General features: G+C 46.5%; 3 protein-coding genes across 3 annotated transcripts; 2 read left to right on the top strand and 1 right to left on the bottom strand.

The window, feature by feature from the left end:
- Positions 1–794: 794 nt before the first annotated feature.
- LOC136779523 (pneumococcal serine-rich repeat protein-like) lies at positions 795–9,070 on the bottom strand. The gene is made up of 8 exons (XM_066737145.1): positions 7,436–9,070; positions 6,612–7,357; positions 6,282–6,340; positions 5,984–6,018; positions 5,835–5,891; positions 4,760–4,930; positions 3,827–4,501; positions 795–1,094 (listed from the first exon to the last, which is right to left on the bottom strand). The coding sequence occupies exons 1-8, from the start codon at positions 8,066–8,068 to the stop codon at positions 795–797; spliced, it is 2,676 nt and encodes an 891-aa protein (XP_066593242.1). The 5' UTR covers positions 8,069–9,070.
- A 449-nt stretch (positions 9,071–9,519) lies between these two features.
- On the top strand, positions 9,520–12,976 carry LOC136779536 (uncharacterized). The gene is made up of 2 exons (XM_066737161.1): positions 9,520–9,866; positions 12,323–12,976. The coding sequence occupies exons 1-2, from the start codon at positions 9,743–9,745 to the stop codon at positions 12,673–12,675; spliced, it is 477 nt and encodes a 158-aa protein (XP_066593258.1). The 5' UTR covers positions 9,520–9,742; the 3' UTR covers positions 12,676–12,976.
- Positions 12,977–13,843: 867 nt separating this feature from the next.
- LOC136779564 (ATP-dependent RNA helicase DDX42) lies at positions 13,844–17,584 on the top strand. Its single transcript, XM_066737200.1, has 7 exons — positions 13,844–14,212; positions 14,474–14,701; positions 14,818–16,132; positions 16,204–16,354; positions 16,453–16,787; positions 16,880–17,017; positions 17,116–17,584. The coding sequence occupies exons 2-7, from the start codon at positions 14,487–14,489 to the stop codon at positions 17,317–17,319; spliced, it is 2,358 nt and encodes a 785-aa protein (XP_066593297.1). The 5' UTR covers positions 13,844–14,212; positions 14,474–14,486; the 3' UTR covers positions 17,320–17,584.
- Positions 17,585–17,589: the final 5 nt, after the last annotated feature.

The raw sequence follows: 17,589 nt of genomic DNA, 5'->3' as shown, positions 1-17,589 counted from the left end.
ACAGTTTGTCTTTAATGCGAAATCGATAAGAATTAAAATTTCGGTACACACGTGTACAATAATATAGTTTCTATTAACAGAGAGGGATAACATTGAACTTCTTAAATTCAACAGCAATATATATATATATATATATATATAATATCGATGTTAACTTACCACATGGCATGACAATCATTAAAATCGAAACGATTCATCAATATTTCAAATTCGTATCGATCAATTATAATCTCTCGACTAAAACAATACTTTGACGAAGAGATTGCTGTCATTAGCATAACTCCATTTGAACGAAACATTCTAATTCATCAGTCGTTACAATCTACAAACGTAAACCATAAATTTCACGGAAACTTCTGTAAGAGCTGATAAAAAGTGTGATTTCTCCTGTAATCCTCATAAGCAGTTCTTATTATCCACAATCGCTTTGATGATAAACGTGTGTAGGTGTGCCAGACAGAACATAAAGAAGAGGAAACCATAAAACACACATGAATCGCTCCTGAGATACCCATCCAAGCGATTATTCGACCACCAATCATCGAACGCATTATTTCACCAGGATAGAATAAAAAATATAAGATATCGTCGTGTGTCGAGTAATAAAGTGAGATTTATTTAACTTGCAGTTATTTTATTTATAATTACATATATCTCGGGATGAAATTGGAACTCTTTTAAAAGTTTTATAATCAAATGCTGTTTGCTGCTGCTGGAATCCTGCTTCGAACTAATGGTATGCGCTAGAGCACCGATAGGTAGTCCGGTAATAAGTTCCGGGTAGAGTTTTGGGTTTAGTGGGACTTGGCACCGGCACCGGCGCTGGCGCTGGCGCTGGCGGAAGCGCCTGCCTTGGCTCCGGCGGACGAGACGATCTGTGCCCTGGCGATGGAAGCAGCTTTGGCAGAGGCGACGGCCTTGGCGCTGGCTTTGGCGTCGGCGGCCGCGGTCGCAGCGGCGTCGGCGGCTGCCCTCCCGGCGGCCGCGCGCGTCTCGGCTTGCGCGGATGCGGCCGCTTGGGCCGCGGCGGCTCTGGCGTCGATCTGGGAGGTGGCGGTGGCCTGCGCGGTCGCTTGGGACGCCAGAGCCGAGGACTTGGCGATGGCGGCCCTGGCGACGGTCTGCGCGGCGAGGGCGGCGTTGGCGGCCGCGCTGACCGCGGTCTCCGCGGCCGCAGCCTGATCAGCCGCTGCGTTCAGGGCCTTGCCAGCCGCCGCGGCGGCTCCGGCCTTGGCGGCCGCGTCCGCGGCCGCAGCGGCTTCGTTCGCGGTCTCTCGTCTGGCGATCTCGGCCTGGGCGCTGGCGCTGGCCTGCGCGGCTGCGGCCGCTGCGGCCGCCTGGTCCGAGTCCCTGGTGGCCTCGGCCGCGGCTTCGGCGGCGGCGTTGGCCTGGGCGGAGGCCTGTGCGGCCACGCGGGCCGCGTTCTCGGCCGCGGAGGCCGCGGTGGCTGCCGCGGAGGCGGCGGCCGCTGCGGCTCTAATGGCGTTCAACGCGTTCCCGTTTTGCTTGTTGGCGTTTGCGCTCGCGGATGCGGACGCAGCTGCTTGGGCACTGGCGCTGGAGGTCGCTCCGGCGGCGAGCACGTCGAAGGGGGTGTTCTGTCCAAGTTGGGCGCTGGCGCTGGCTCTTGCCTCCGCGGTGGCGGTCGCTCCGGCTGTGCGGCCCACCAGCGCGCCACCCTTTGGTCCCCAGCCGCCCCAGCCGCCGCTGCTGGCGGAGGCGCTGGCCGAAGCCGAGGCGCTGGCCGACGCGCCGGCGCCGGCTCCACCACCTGACTTCAACGCGGAGCCGGAGGCGAAGCCCCACAGGAGAAGAGACGTTACAAATATCGCTGGGATCTTCATCTTGGACCGAGCTCTTCGCAAACTGATGCCTTCTGTGCGTTTACTGGCCGATTTTATACTACTCTCGACAATTGTCCAAACATCGGCGCCCGCTACGTACTCTCTTCTGTTTTCTCGCTTGACGCGCTACACCCCCGCTCCTCCGTATCGCTCGCGCATACACACACATGTATTAGTGATCTGTGCTTCTGTCGTCGAGGATCCTCTCGATGCTCTTTTTTTCTTCCTTTCCCACCCTACTCCCCCCTCCTGCAAAGTGTTCTCCACCGCTCTTCCATTATTTCCTCCTCTTCCTCTTGGCAATATTGTCTTAAGATTGGTCCCAACTCTGCACAGATACATCGACGTAATATTTTCTTAACTGACTTCCGTCTGTTAGCGCCAACTTCGGACCAGCTGCGGTTGAAGGATCTAGCTTCTTATCGGGTTGTAATTTCTTGGTTTGTGAAAAGTGCAGAAAGAGAGAGAGAGAGAGAGAGAGAGAGAGAGTTATAGCTGTATCGTTGGTTGTGGTATATATCGTCGATTGTCCGCTGATACTTTTTTCGTCTACTTACGACCGCTATACAGCTAATCTAGATTTTCAAAGCGGGAGAATTTTGCAAGAGTGCTCCATTTCTCGGACCATAAAATCCAATTTAAATGCAATTTCAGCAACTGAATGATAGTTATATATAGCATGCGATACTCAACTTTCAGCTGTCGCGATTTTCGTAAAACGTGCACCTAATTGTCTCTCGTAAACGCGACTGCATTTGCAACGATAAGTCGTGTTATTATCAGATTAAGATGAAAGATAAAAGGCAATATCTTGCACCGTTGTTGTGACAGGTGAAACCGCATGCCGCGCTGGTTCTCCGCAACCACATTATTTTCCACTCCGATGGGCAATTCCGAGTCGCAGTTGTTGGTAAATGTGCGCTACGAAAAATGATCCGTTCAGCTGATTACATCGTTGATCAAAGTGTACGAGCTCGCGCGTTCTTACAGTGATTTTGTTGACAATCTCATATTTGTATACGTCTCCTGTTCTGACAGCTGTGATTAAGTATCGTTAATCAATTACATTTTTCCAAATGTCGCCTTACGCTGCAAGAATATAAGATAACATATATAGTAACGCGAGGGTTCGGAACAGTTGCGCTTTTACCGTTCCGCGATAAATCTTACTTTTATCGCATATACACGCAGGTATCCTGCAAAGACGAAAGCTGAGATTCGTTTGTGCAAACTGTGCAAGTATTTGGAAGGGGGTGGACGGAAATATTGTCTGAATTAATAAACATATCCGCCATTTCTCGTCTCATGCTTTATCCGTTGAAGGAACAACAAACTTGCGGAAAAAAAGTAATTTACTTCCTCTCTAATCTATCGTGCAAAACGTGCTCGATCAAAAATAGAGGTGAGTTCTGTAAAAGTATAGGAAAAAAACGAGATCGAAAGGTACAAAATTATGGATGATGTCCAACATCATAAGGTATATACAATCGGATAGAATATATTAAAAAAAATTTGATAAGAATTGGTATAATTGATTGCTATGACGAATTTATTATCATTCTTTACATTCTCTGCTTAAAATGAGTTGCCGCGTATATCGCTGCTTCTTTTGCCAGTAGCCTGCATAGAAAGTACGAAACTTATCTTATCGGAGAAGGGTATGATTTTAATAGAGTTTTGGTCAGAGATAATTGAAAGGATGTGCGAGGCTCTTGAAGGTTGGGACTCGAGCCCGCGGTGTCTCTTCGAGAAAGGGCGAGTTTATCCTCGGGAAGATCCTTCTAGGCTGTGGCCTTGGCACCTGCGCTGGCGGATGCAGAGGCGGAGGCAGACGCGGATGCTTTTCCGGAGCCTTTACCACCGACGGCCACGACCGGGCGGAGGGCGGCAAGGTTGATGCCACTGTTGGCGCTGGCGGCCGCGGAGGCGGACGCGCCGGTCGCGGCGCCGTTGGACCAGGAGCGGGAGATGGCGTTGGCCGCTGCGTTGGCTTGGGCGGCGGCACCGCTGCTGGCGGCCGCGGAGGCCTGGGCCCAGGCGCTGGCGGCGGCCTGAGCGTTGGCCTTGGCTTGGGCGGCGGCCTTGGCGGCGTTGGCCGCGGCGGCGTCGGCGCTAGCCCGCGCCTGCGCACGCGCGGAGGCGATGGCGCCGATGGAGCTGGCTCTCGCGCTGGCCTGGGCCGCGGCTATGGCCCTGGCGTTGGAGGTGGCCTCGGCGGAGGCGGCCGCGTTGGCGGCTGCCCTCGCCTGCTCGAGGATCCTGGCTGCCTTGGCGTTGGCGGCGTTGGCCCTGGCCTCGGCCTTGGCGGCCGCGGCCGCGGCCGCGTTGGCTTCGGCCGCTGCGGAGGCGGCTGCGACGGCGCGGGCCTGCGCCTGGGCGGAGGCCTTGGCTTCGGCGGCCGCGGCCCTCGCGGCGATGTCGGCCTGGGCCGCTGCGTTCGCCAGTGCGGCCGCCGCGGCCTTCGCGGCCAGATCCGCCTGGTTAATGGCGTCCCTCGAGGCTGAGGCGGTGGCCGATGCCTGGACCAAAGCCGCCTCGCTGGCTCCGACGGCTTCACCAGCTGCGGAGGCGAGTGCGGCCGCACTGGCCGACGCGGATGCGGCCTTGGCGGATGCGGCTGCTGCGGTTGCGGCTGCCTTCGCCGCGGCTCCGCTGCTCTTGGCCGAGGCCTCTGCTTGGGCGGTTGCGGTGCTCTGGGCCTGCACGGTTATCGCGCTCAGGGAGATGCCAGTTCCGCCGGTTTTCGATGCTGCTTGGGCGGACGCGGATGCGGAGGCCTGGGCACTCGCGGCTGCACCGCCGGATCCACCCCAGCCGCCGCCGCCGCCGCCGCCGCCGCTCGATGCTTGAGCCGAGGCCGATGCTTGCGCCGAGGCTGATGCGTCGCTGGAACCCCAACCTCCGGAAGCCGCGACTCCGGAAGCGAAGCACCAAACGAGCAGGGAAGAGATTAATACGACTGGGATCTTCATCTTGGACCGAGCTTCGCAGATTGATGCCCGATTCGTTCCTGCTTCCTCGTTATATACCAGCCACGTTTTGTCTACCCAGTTGTCCAAACATTTTGCCCATCCTCCCCCAACCTTCTACCATTTTTCGCGAAAATATTGTTGCACACGCGTTTTCTCCTCGCTTTCGTCTTACTTATCCCTATATACACCCTGCTATTTTTTTAAGTGTCTCCTTATTGGCTCGCACATACGTACCTACAGCGTTCTCTCTTTCACTCTCTACATTTATTTTTCCTCTTCCTACTCTTTTTTACAAAGCTGTAACGCTATTAGTCCCGTAAGTACAGGATGCTCGCGCTATCCGAGATACGATTACTCGTCGAAAACAATGACGTAGATCGCTGCATGAATATAAAGACACTATATGCCGGTAATCTTCTCTGATTTCGATTTCCACTGAATCGATCTCTACTCTCGCGCAAGCCACTCTTTCCTTATTTCTCACATTTTATCGTTTATATTTGTATTCTTCCGAGATTTCGGTATACCCTGTATAGTGTGATTTATACAGTTTACGCGTCCTGTTTACGCCGAGTATCGTAAAAAATATATATTATCCATGCAGAATTGGATTTTTCGAAGCGTGTCGTATTAGCTCGTTGAGCGGAGAATAATTTTTTATTCGACATACCACCCTTCTTACAAACGCAATGGGATTTTTTTTCTTCAGGGTGATAAGCAATACCATCAAGTTTAAAGGAGTAAAATCAAATCGTTGTTAACTCGTCAATTCTCCGAATCCAGCGCTCTTTATTACAGACTTTTGTGTCTCTTTAGTGTCTCACCCGCGTTTCGGTAATTAATTTTAACGAAAAATATAGTTGAATTTTTATGTGGAATTCTAATTGGTATCGATGTTTTATCGGAGAAGAAGGAAAGGGATTGTGTGTAAAAATAAAAGACCGAATGCTCTGATCAAGTCATTTCTGTGTCGAATAATAATGGATAATCTTTATTATTTTTTTCCAGATACACGTACATCTGCACAAAAAATTTTTATACAATGGAACATGTCGATTTTCTCCTTGTTACACACCTGTTCATAATGAGACCAATCGTTAATTAATTTGGTAAGAGAGTGCAGCAGGAGAGCAGTGAATGTTGAAGGGAAGTTTTTTATCTGTTTACGCAGCTGGGTTGTCTCGATGAAATTTCACGCATCTCTTTATTGGAGTTTCTCATTATAAGTAAAGTGTGAAATTAGCAGCACATCTTCTCCACGCGAGGAATCTACTCCCTTAGATCTGCATTTCTACACCTTCGTAACTACGTATCAAACGAGAGATTATAATAAAAGATGACGTAAAATGCCATATCGTTCATACGTCCAAATATAACATTTGGCGAAACATTTATTTACAAAGAATCAAATTGAAAAGAGACACGATTGATGTATATAATGATAACTCGAGTGATTGTCAATTACTTTGATACAGCAAAGTATTTACAGTGTACGTTTTATCTTCCGAGAGATGTAAAGGTGTGCTTTGAAGGAGGAGATGATACAAAAAGGTTTTTTTTATAATTGTTGCAATGTATGGTATAATACAGCATATATATATATATATATATATATATAGTATATTTATATTTTCTCATAGAAATATTAAAGTTACATGCATGGAGAGATTGAAGAGGGCCTCGAAATTTCGAGAACCCGACCATTTCGTTGCTCTTTATTATTACTGATAATAACAATATTTTAGTGTGATGGGGGGGGGGGGGGGTGCAAATCGCAACGAGTAGGGATAATTACCAAGCATCAACTTTGACGGACTTGGCGACGGCACTGGTGACGGCACGCGCGTTCGCTTCGGCCAAATTAGCCGCGAGTTTAATCAGAGCGTTGTCCTCCGATCTCAAGGCCGCAGCGGCCTCCGCAGATGCGCTAGCTTGAAGACCGCGTTCGGACGCGGCTGCCGCGGCCGCCTGGGCCGACTCCGCTGCAGCCGCCTGGGCCGCCGCACGAGCCTCTGCCTGAAGCCTGGCGGCCTCCGCCGTGGCTGCAGCGGCCGCAGCGGTGGCCTTGGCGGCCGCGGCCGCACGGGACTCGGCCTCAGCGGTCGCAGCAGCCTCGGCGGCTGCCAGGGCATTGGCGCGTCTCTGGGCCTCCAGCGCGATCCTGAGGACGTTGATGGCCGCCTCCGAGGCGAGGGTCGCCTGAACCGCGGCTGCCTTGGCCGCTGACCCCGTGGTGTCCGCACGGATCGTCGCGAGGATCTCCGACGCTGCTACGTCCAGTGCGCTAGTGGCCCTCGCAGCCGCGATCGCCTGGGCCTCGGCCGCCTCCTTGATGGCCTGCGCCGAGTCCTCCGAAGCGGCGTAGGACCTCTCGGCTGTGTCCACATAGGCCGAAGTGGCGGCCTTGGCTTCGACGAAGGCCTTGGACGCTTCCTGCGCCAGCTGGCGGGCTTCCGCCTGGGCCTCCGCCGCCTGGCTCGCGGCTGCGGCCGCCTCGCTGGTGGCCTTGGCCAGCGCACTGGCAGACTGGTTGGCTACAGCCTCGGCCGAGGCTGCGGCTTCGCTGATCGCTTTGGCGTTTGCTCTGGCCGCTGCCTCCGCCTCGTGCCTCGCAGCCACCTCCGCTACCGCTATGGCTTCAGCCTCGGCTCTTGCACTAGCCTCGGCCTTCGCGGCCGCTTCCGCCTGCTGCCTCGCGCTCGCTTCCGCTTTGGCCTTCGCTTCGGCTTCCGCCCTAGCGTTCGCCTCAGCCTTCGCGCTGGCCTCCGCTTGCGCCCGGGCACTGGCTTCAGCTTCGGCCCTCGCCTTCGCCTCCGCGCTCACCTTCTTCTCCTGGCGAGCCTCGGCCCGGGCGCTCGCGGCTGCTCTCGCGTTTGCGTCGGCTTCGGCCCTCGCTCGTGCGGTCTCCGCCTTCGAACGAGCTGCTTCCGCGTTCACTCGCGTCGCTGCTGCTGATGCTGCTGCTGCTGCTGCTGCTCCTCCTCCTCCTCCTCCTCCCTCCTCCTCCTCCTTATTATCCTCGGAGCTTCCATCAGCGCCCGCACTTGCACTGCCAACGGCAAGAGTCGTCGAATCATCGACAGCCTCTCCCACCTTCGACCAAACTGTCTGTTCGCCAGTTGCTACCCAGCTGCTAGCGGAGCTCTCATCGGAACCAAACAATCCCGACTCTTCATCTGCCGAGGCCCAAACCGAAGCGTCACCCCAGACCAGCAAAGTTGTTATCAGCAACGGTACGATATTATACTTCATCTTGGATGATGCTACGAGAATGAATGCGGCTGCTATTGCAATTCCAGCGTTATATACCGCAACGAACAATTGTGAAAACAGCCAGCAGAAAAATGTACACTTGACGCAGCATGCTTCTCTCTGCCTGCGTGAACTGTTTGTCCAACGGGCTCTGCCTCCGCCGACCACGTAGTACGTTCTTTCGTTCACCCCTATTGTATCCTTTCCGTCTTACATGGTTTTTTCCTCTTCTTTCATCTTTTTCTATCTTTCCTTCGACACATTGTAGCCACGACCCTCGTATATCACATTTCTTCACTTTTCAGCTAACTCCTCATTGGTCCCAGCTGAGGGATCTAGGTTCCATGTTCTCCAAGGGCGTTTCCTTCTTTCCCAACATGTATTCCAAATTGTTCCTGGACAGTCGTTACACTTACTCGTCGACGGTTTCTCCTCTTCCTCCTCCAAGAGGATAACATAAAGGATGAGGTAGCTCCGGTACAATCACCAAGTATTATTCGCAGCTGGACAAGACTCATTCCGATGCCAAGCACTTCGTGCACAGTCTGGAGAACACTTAGTCGAAGATAAGACGCACGATGGTGCGAGTATTTTCGAGAGACGATAGAATTGGTGCGAAACATACTTCAGCGGACCGACGCTCTTCTGACTGAAATTCATGCTGGACGCTTCGTGTTAAAATTGAGCCAGCCACGGAACAGCCAATCCTCTAACGCGAGCGCTATCTCCTTTTTCAATTATCACTGCTTCCCTCAGCCCCCACCCTTCCCACTCTTTCTCGTATTTTCTCGTTAAATATTTGTCAAGTTGGCCGCTCGATTTACACAGCTTCGTCATCCGATCGTACGGCAGATAAGCGCGCGCGCGTCGAACGTACTCGGAAGATTGATGGGGGCCGCTGGAGCCGAAGCCACGGCTTCGATGGAGCCGCGATAGGTCGAAGAGACGCGCGAGAACGCTGCGGCAGAATTTCTCACCGCTACATCACAAATACGCGCGAGACTGAGCGAATATAATACACCTACATATATATAGCTATATAATAATGATAACATAGCAACGCGTGCGACCCGAGAACGAGGTCGCCACGACGCTGTCGAGATTTTTCAAGCGAATCATTCCGCCTTGGGAAATGGTTAACGCTGTGCTGCGACGCGAGTCTCGATCGCCACGCCAGCAAACGATTCTACAATTTTCCTACAAGGTATATTCGATTTTTCTTCAGGATCGATAATGAATACGCAAAACTCTTCATGGTATATGCGAATAGAGAGGCCGGTATCACCGAGCCAGCATTGTAGAGAGAGTTTCCGGTGTACCTACACAGTGTATATAGTTAGTACAGTCCGAGAGGGGCTGATGATTGTTGATCGCTGATCGGGGGCCACCGCCCGAGGTGTGCCAGCAGCGCGAGCCTATATAATGCCACGAAGCGTTCAGGTTTCAACCAGTCTGCTCCGTCGCTACACCACGAGAACCTTTTTCAGCCTTCTCTCTCTCTTCCTCGTTTCCACTCCTCTACTTCTGTACCGATCCTTTTGATATCCTCTTGCGAGATAAGAGAGAGAGAAGCGGCACAAGCGGTAGTACAAGAAGAAGAAGAAGAAGAGCACGAGCGAACCAGTTAGCTCATTCCGTCGAGTCTCTTTCCATTCGAAAACCTCTCCGGTTACCATGAAACCAACGGCGCTCGTTTTCGTCACGTTACTCGCACTCGCCTACGCCGCCGAGGAGAAAAAAGTCGACCAAGAGCGTCCCAAGACATTCAGAAGGCTGATACCTGCTGATGTTCTTCGGGGTAAGTTGACAGATTTATCACTCTGATTCCTTCTCGATTCCGCCAACCATGCGTCCCACTTGATAAATCCATGTCAATCTTGGCACCCCTCGCGGGCCCCTCGCGCGTCCTCGGTCGCGCTCTGGCCACCGAGTCCCACTTTCACCCATAGATTGTTACAGCATACAATTATTTACATAACGTCGACCAATCGTCGCTATGATTTCTAGTGTTTACTTATTCTAATCCGCTTCTTTCTTCCAATATTTTTCATTATATTCATCTCTTGGCACATTTCTTTGATTCTCTTCCACTGTACGTATATATATATATATATATATATATATACCAAGGACGTTCTTCGGTGCATAACGCAAAGACATAATAAATCGTATTCAAGACTCATTTAGCATATTCATCGTCTCTCTGTCGCCTAAAACAAAAAAAACTAGGCAAAAAATGCTCAGGAAGAAAAATATATAATTATTATAGCGAAAGACTTACGTATATATCGGTTTATACATATACAGATATGTTGATCCAGTCAAGATGACAAATCTCGCGAGAAAGTTAAAGCGCTCGAATTTTAGTCGTACCAATCTTCTTAACCATATATGCTTTTGTAATCGGGAACGAGTTTTCTACCTTGAAATCTGCTTTCTGCTTTCTCGAAGACCGCACTGCCGGGCTGCCCCTTTACTTCCGTACTCTTCCTTAGTCTTCATGGAAAAGTATATATATATATATATACATTCAAAAAGACAAATGTAATGTACAGCTGCTGTAAAAAATGATAAAAAAATCATAATTCTTATATATATTTCTCATCCTTAATATATGCATGCGCGAAAGATTCTATTCAAAAAGAACTCTGGATACCTTCCAGAATATTCCTACTGTTCGCTACAAGTAACTGCAATAAATGTATCTTTCCAAGGGACACAGCTGCACAGACAATCTTTCACTACTCTTTATAAATTAAACGTGATTTTTCAACACTAATCAAGTGAGAATATACAAAGTAAATTAAAAAATAGTACAAAATAATGTGATTACATATATATATATATATATATATATATATATATATAGTTAGTCCCTTAATTATAAACGTTCCAGTCAACCAAGAATAATTTCCATAAAAATAATACTTCTTCCAACTATTCAACTATAATAAAAGCGCCATTCCATTGTTCGACCATACACTCAATACCCTGTGGACGAATGTACCTTGTTTTTTGTCCCTTTCCCCTCCTCATATCTTACAGGTACAGAGAAACAAAGGCGCAAGCCTTTTTCAGAGTATATCCTTGCGATCGCCGATCGCAGCGTCGGCGCGAAGACTGTGACTCATGTTTTTTACGTATATACAGCACTTCGGAGCAAGGAAGGGAAGGTTGAGCGCGACCAACGCGACACGGTTCTTCGCGTCTCTCGCTCGATAAGCGCGTGGCTCATTCCTCCGAGATTTAATTGCTGCGTCCTAGTTTCCGCTTCTCAATGCCTCGCGTGTGCTCCATGGTCATTTTGCGAAAACCCGGCGACCTTCTTCCGGTTTACCGAGCGCGCACAAAATCCATTCCACTTTCTGGTGCTGCATAATTCATTGCTGAAGGGAGGGGGGGGGGGGGGGGGCAATCGACTCGCTTAATTTAACGTGGAAAGGTGGGTGCCAAGGGGGCGTTTTCTTTGTGCGAAAAAAAATGCACGATACCTAATTAGAAGCGCTTCGAGTCGTTGCCGTTGGCCCCACCGAGTGAAAGCGCACGACGATCATTGGTCACGCTGACTGAATCCTCCAACTAATGTCTCCCTATCGCTCTTTATTTTAACGAGCCTAACAAGGCGCTTTCAATTATTTTTATCATTGTTATGTATATATATATATATATATATATATATGAGAGGAGAATACAGTCGAGAGGGAGAGAGAATCAAATTAGTTAAACTTATTGGTTAATCGCTTCATCAATTTGCTTGAATTACAGTTTTACGAACTGTACATGCTCATCTAGCAGTGATTATTCAATTTTTGAAATTCAAAAAAGAATGGCACGAATTGCGCAAACAGTTTGGCAAAGGCATGATCACCGTGTGTGACAGTGAAAGTGTTTCTCCTTGAAATTTCTAGCGCGATGCGCGAGAGCGCTCAACTGTGCCAGAAATCCTTCCACAGCATTTTATTAAAGTCCATTGAAAATCTCTCCGTAACGATATGTAACGCAATGTGCACAGTCAAATTTTTAGGTTAGATTGACAAAGTAATACTGATTGAGTCAGTTTTGATATAAGACATTTTTCACATTCTTCTTCTTTCTATCTGCATTCATGGTGATAAAGCTGTCTTGTACGTGCACCATTGCTAATTTGTTATATATATAAATTACAATATTATACAGTACATATCCAGTTGTACGCCTTCTGCAACATAGTTTATATACATATATGTATATGAGTCATTTCTTTGGTGAGTTTAGACTTTCCTGGAGTATGCTTCGCCTCCACCAGGTGCGCCACTATAGAGCCAGGAAAAACGTGGGATCTAGAACCTTTCTGCGGCCGATCGACCTGTGTGCCGGCAACCGACAACTCTGGACGTTTATTCGAACTGGTAGAGGATTGCGGTCCATTGCCAAAATCCAATCCAAAGTGCAAGCTGTCCGATAAGACCAACAAAACGGCCAGTTTCCCCGATTGTTGCCCGATCTTCGAGTGCGAGGAAGGTGTCAAACTCGAGTATCCTGAAATCCCAACCCTTCCACCCACCGAAGAACTCGCTGAGCCTGTGGATAACCAAAAGACACCGTCACCGGCACAAAAATCATCCTAAATCGTACATATTCTCCATTAGTCTTTAGTTTTTCAAATCTTCTCTGTGATCCCCGCCGTCCCTACATAAAAAACACATAGTTGATCAAATCCAATTATTTTTATAAAAATCAATAATTATACCGTTTTCTAGCTGCAATTGCACCACTTTATACGATATGGCAAACGAAATACGAAACATATATAATCTTAATTTAGCATTTAAGCTGCGAACTTATATATAGTATATATATATATATGAATACGTGTGTGATTGTAATTTTATTTTAATAGTAATCAATGATACCTCTTTGAAAAAAAAACGTTTATATTTTATTTCTTCATCGCTATCCTTTTACCAACTTTTTCTTCTCTCAATAATAATCCTCATAGCAAAAGTTTTTTATTTTGCACGTGAATAATTGACATGGACGTGCTCGACCAATAATGTAGGACGCACCAATCGCACCATGCATGGAGAGCACGGAAACACCACGCTACTCATCTATTAAGGTTATAAAACAGTCATATGGACACCACAGGATGCATAAAATTGCATAAAATGTGTAATGCGCAGTAGAACGCGTTAATTTTGCTAATATAGCATGCCCCATGAACATGTTCAACAGTATATCGTATATAATATATTAACAATACTAACAATTAAAGCCAGACATCACTCGATTAATTGAAACAATTGAGAGGTTAGTTGACGATTTTATGAATTCGCCAATCGGATCTTTCTTTCTTTTATGTCCTTGTATGGATTTCGACTTTAGATCGATTTTTCAATTTAGTACCAATCAGGTTAATTCTTCCTGTATAACGCTAGTATATCGAACAGCGCGACTCCAGTGTCAGAATCACGGTCGTATACATACGTCAGGATTTAAAACATTTTTGGAACCTTTCTGTGTCGTGTCTGCTTGCTACGAATGTATAATAACGCTTGCATTAATTTTCAATTTGCATTCAAAAACTATTGATTATATTCCATGGCATTATCATTTATTATATAACTCCATATTTAAATGGATAGAAATTGTATTGTTAAACAATCTGAATCACTTAATGATCTAAAGACCATTAGTATTATAAAAAATTCAACATTCGATGGGATATCAAACATTACTAATTGCATCATCAAACTTTCATTTTTAATAATAAAATCATGCAATTTAAATAAGCCTCCAAGCAATCGCAGTTCTTCGATGGGACAGAGATGGCAGTAGTATCCAACATGGCGGTAAATGGCGTAGTAAAGTTGACGACTGGCTGACGCTTGACGCCTTGACGCGCGCCTGATCATTTCGTTTTCGTAGTTAATGACTTTAATGAAATAGGAATAAACCGTGGTGAGTAAACAGCTAGTGATGCTAGTGGTAAACACAACCAATACACTCGGTTTCATTATTAATGACAAAAAATAAGAACAAATGCAAATAAACTGTGTAAATTAATTTTATCTCCAAAATAATAATTAAATGCTTCTATATGATAACAAAGCAGTATTGTCATGTAATATAAATTCGTACAAACAGCAAGAAAAACAAGCATAGGTATGTATACTTAAAAAATAATCCACTATTCTAAGAAGATGTGAAAGCATAATTTTTCTTCAATTTAACCTCTAAAAATTCTGGCATTTTACCTCTCAAATTCATAAAACCAGAACTTTTATGATAAAAGAACCTATATAAAGTTGTTACTATTAAAGGAAAGGTTAACCTTGGCTCTTTATATATACTATTTGATAGATACAACTATTTTTAATTGACAATCAATTGAAATGTGCTTGTATATGTCTGTATTATTTTAAGGAATATTACAAAAATGAGCTACCACCGTGGAGGTGGCAATAAGCCTAAAGGCTTTGGGTTTGCTGGATTTCAAGTGACTGGAACAAAACGTGGTGGAGCTAATATTCCTCCTCCTCCACCTACCTCTGCATTGAGCAAACAGGGGTATCATACCATGAATTCCATAACGGAGAATGCACTGTCCGCTTGCTGGGGGCTCCCAAAAAAAAGGAGCAAAACCGAGGAGGAGTTAGTAAATAATTGGCATTATATATATGGATTGCATTAAACTAATGTTTGATTACTTTTTTTTTTATGTAATAGTGCTTTGTAATTTGTCATTGTTATTATTTTTAAAAATATAGATATTTCGAGGATGACGACGATCCTCCCACTTCCTCCCTCGAATATATACCAGCACCAGGATCTCCAACATACGACCTTATGCAAAAAAAACAAAATAATGATAGTGATAGCGAAGAAGATCCTTTAGATGCTTTTATGGCTGGGATTGATGCAGAAGTGAAGAAGAACAGCTATGAAGCTCAGATGACTGTGGAAGAGAGGAAAGAGGATAAATCTAAAGGTATTCGAGCCGACATCGATGGGGAAGACGATGAGGAAAGTTATTACAGATATATGGAAGAGAATCCTACAGCCGGTCTCCAATTAGAGGATTCTGATCAAGAGATTGAGTACGACGATGACGGAAATCCCATAGCACCGCCAAAAAAGAAAGATATCGACCCATTGCCTCCCATTGACCATGGCGAAATAGAGTACGAGGCATTTGAAAAGAATTTCTATATTGTTCACGAAGAGATAGCTGGCTTAAACAAGCAGCAGGTAGACGATCTTCGAAAAACATTAGGAATTAAAGTTTCTGGTCCATCTCCCCCAAATCCTGTCAGCAGTTTTGGACATTTCGGATTCGACGAAGCCCTCATCAAAGCAATTATAAAAAATGAGTATACCCAGCCCACACCGATACAAGCGCAAGCTATTCCTGCGGCGCTGAGCGGGAGGGACATTATTGGTATAGCCAAAACAGGAAGCGGAAAAACTGCTGCGTTTATTTGGCCCATGCTAGTGCATATAATGGACCAGAAGGAGCTGAAACCAGGGGATGGTCCAATTGGCCTGATCTTAGCGCCAACCAGAGAGTTGTCGCAGCAAATATATCAAGAAGCTAAGAAATTTGGAAAAATTTATAACATTCAAGTATGTTGCTGTTACGGAGGCGGGAGCAAGTGGGAGCAGAGCAAGGCGTTAGAAGGTGGTGCAGAGATCGTGGTAGCTACACCCGGTAGAATGATAGATTTGGTCAAGATGAAAGCTACGAATCTAAGTAGAGTAACGTTTTTGGTGTTGGATGAAGCGGATAGAATGTTCGACATGGGCTTCGAGCCCCAAGTTAGATCAATTTGCAATCATGTTAGACCCGATAGACAGACACTGCTGTTCAGTGCTACCTTTAAGAAAAGAATTGAAAAACTTGCTAGGGACGTTTTATTGGATCCGATCAGGATAGTGCAAGGAGACGTTGGAGAAGCGAACACGGATGTTACGCAAAACGTCATCATGTTCCACAGTAATCCAATTTGTAAATGGAAATGGCTATTGACTAATTTAGTGGAATTTTTAAGCAACGGAAGCTTATTAATCTTTGTGACCAAGAAGGTAAGTACGACAAAGATATCTATATTGAAATATATAGTAATAGTCTGTAATGATTAATGATGAATTTATAGTTGAATGCCGAGGAGCTGGCAAACAACTTGAAACTACAGGAGAACGATGTGCTACTCTTGCATGGTGATATGGACCAGATTGAAAGGAATAAAGTAATAACAGCTTTCAAGAAGAAGGAGGTTAGCACTCTGGTGGCTACGGACGTTGCTGGTATGAATGTTTCATTGTTTTAAACGATAACAACTATCTGATTTATTCGTCGAGTTTGATCGGATGGCTCTCATCGATTTTTCCTCGTGCACACGTAGCTCGAGGTTTGGATATTCCACATATCAAGACAGTGGTAAATTACGACGTTGCCCGAGATATCGACACTCACACGCATAGAATAGGAAGAACTGGTAGGGCTGGTGAAAAGGGGACGGCGTACACCCTGGTGACGGATAAGGACAAAGAGTTTGCTGGGCATTTGGTGAGAAATTTGGAAGGAGCAGATCAAGAGGTACCAAAGAGCTTAATGGACCTAGCGTTGCAGAGCGCTTGGTTCAGAAAATCCCGTTTCAAAGGAGGAAAGGGAAAAAGCCTTAACGTTGGTGGTGCTGGACTTGGATTCAGGGGTAGATCAAATGCTTCGACTAATTCGGTAAGATCGCAATATTCTATTAGGACGAACTATGGATCTTGGACTTATTGAACTCACTGTGTTTACTTATATTTTATTTTACCTTTCATCAGAGCGGCGGTGGATTATCCTCCTCGTCACAAGCTCCGAAAGACATTAGTGAAGTCGTGAAGAAATTGGAGAAGCAGGGACCTGGTAGCGACAGACTTTCCGCCATGAAAGCTGCTTTTCGAAGCCAATACAACTCCCAGGTATGAGAGCTCAAGTATTTCTCTGGTGTAAAGTAACCCTAGCTCCTTATCAATATACAGAGATGTATTTATATAACAAGTAAAATTACAACTTTTAGTTTCGTGCATCATCGGATCACACATGGGAGCAAACTATTACTCCGCCTTCAGTGATTATGCCACCACCGCCTCCACCAGCAAGTTTAAACAACGAAGCAGGTGGATCCAGTCAAGAGAACACGAACATCGTCTCTGAATCAGCTCAATCAGGAATGACAGAGAAAAGCGAAAGAAAGCGAACTAGGAAAAGTAGATGGGAATAATGGGACGATAATTTTATGAAATTCTGTATGCCAATGATGCAAGAATCATTCAATCACGAACTTCTCTCCTATTCGTTGCCTTAGTTTATTATTATTTTCTAATAAAAGCAATTTTACATGAAAAACGAGACAACTTTCTTTTGCTATTCTCTTTCAATTGGTATGCAAGGAGTGGTTGTTTCAAAATAATCTTCTCTCTTTAATCTGTCTTTGCTATGCATTTATTTGTAAAAGAAGTAATGCATTAAAATAATTGTAAATATGATGGAT

Source organism: Prorops nasuta, unplaced genomic scaffold (genome assembly GCF_024137725.1).
Source record: "Prorops nasuta isolate Cenicafe-Biocafe unplaced genomic scaffold, Cenicafe_Pnas_1.2 PNAS00017, whole genome shotgun sequence".
Lineage (NCBI taxonomy): Eukaryota > Metazoa > Arthropoda > Insecta > Hymenoptera > Bethylidae > Prorops > Prorops nasuta.
The sequence above is the reverse complement of the archived record's forward strand: the minus strand, read 5'-3'. Positions and strand labels throughout refer to the sequence as shown.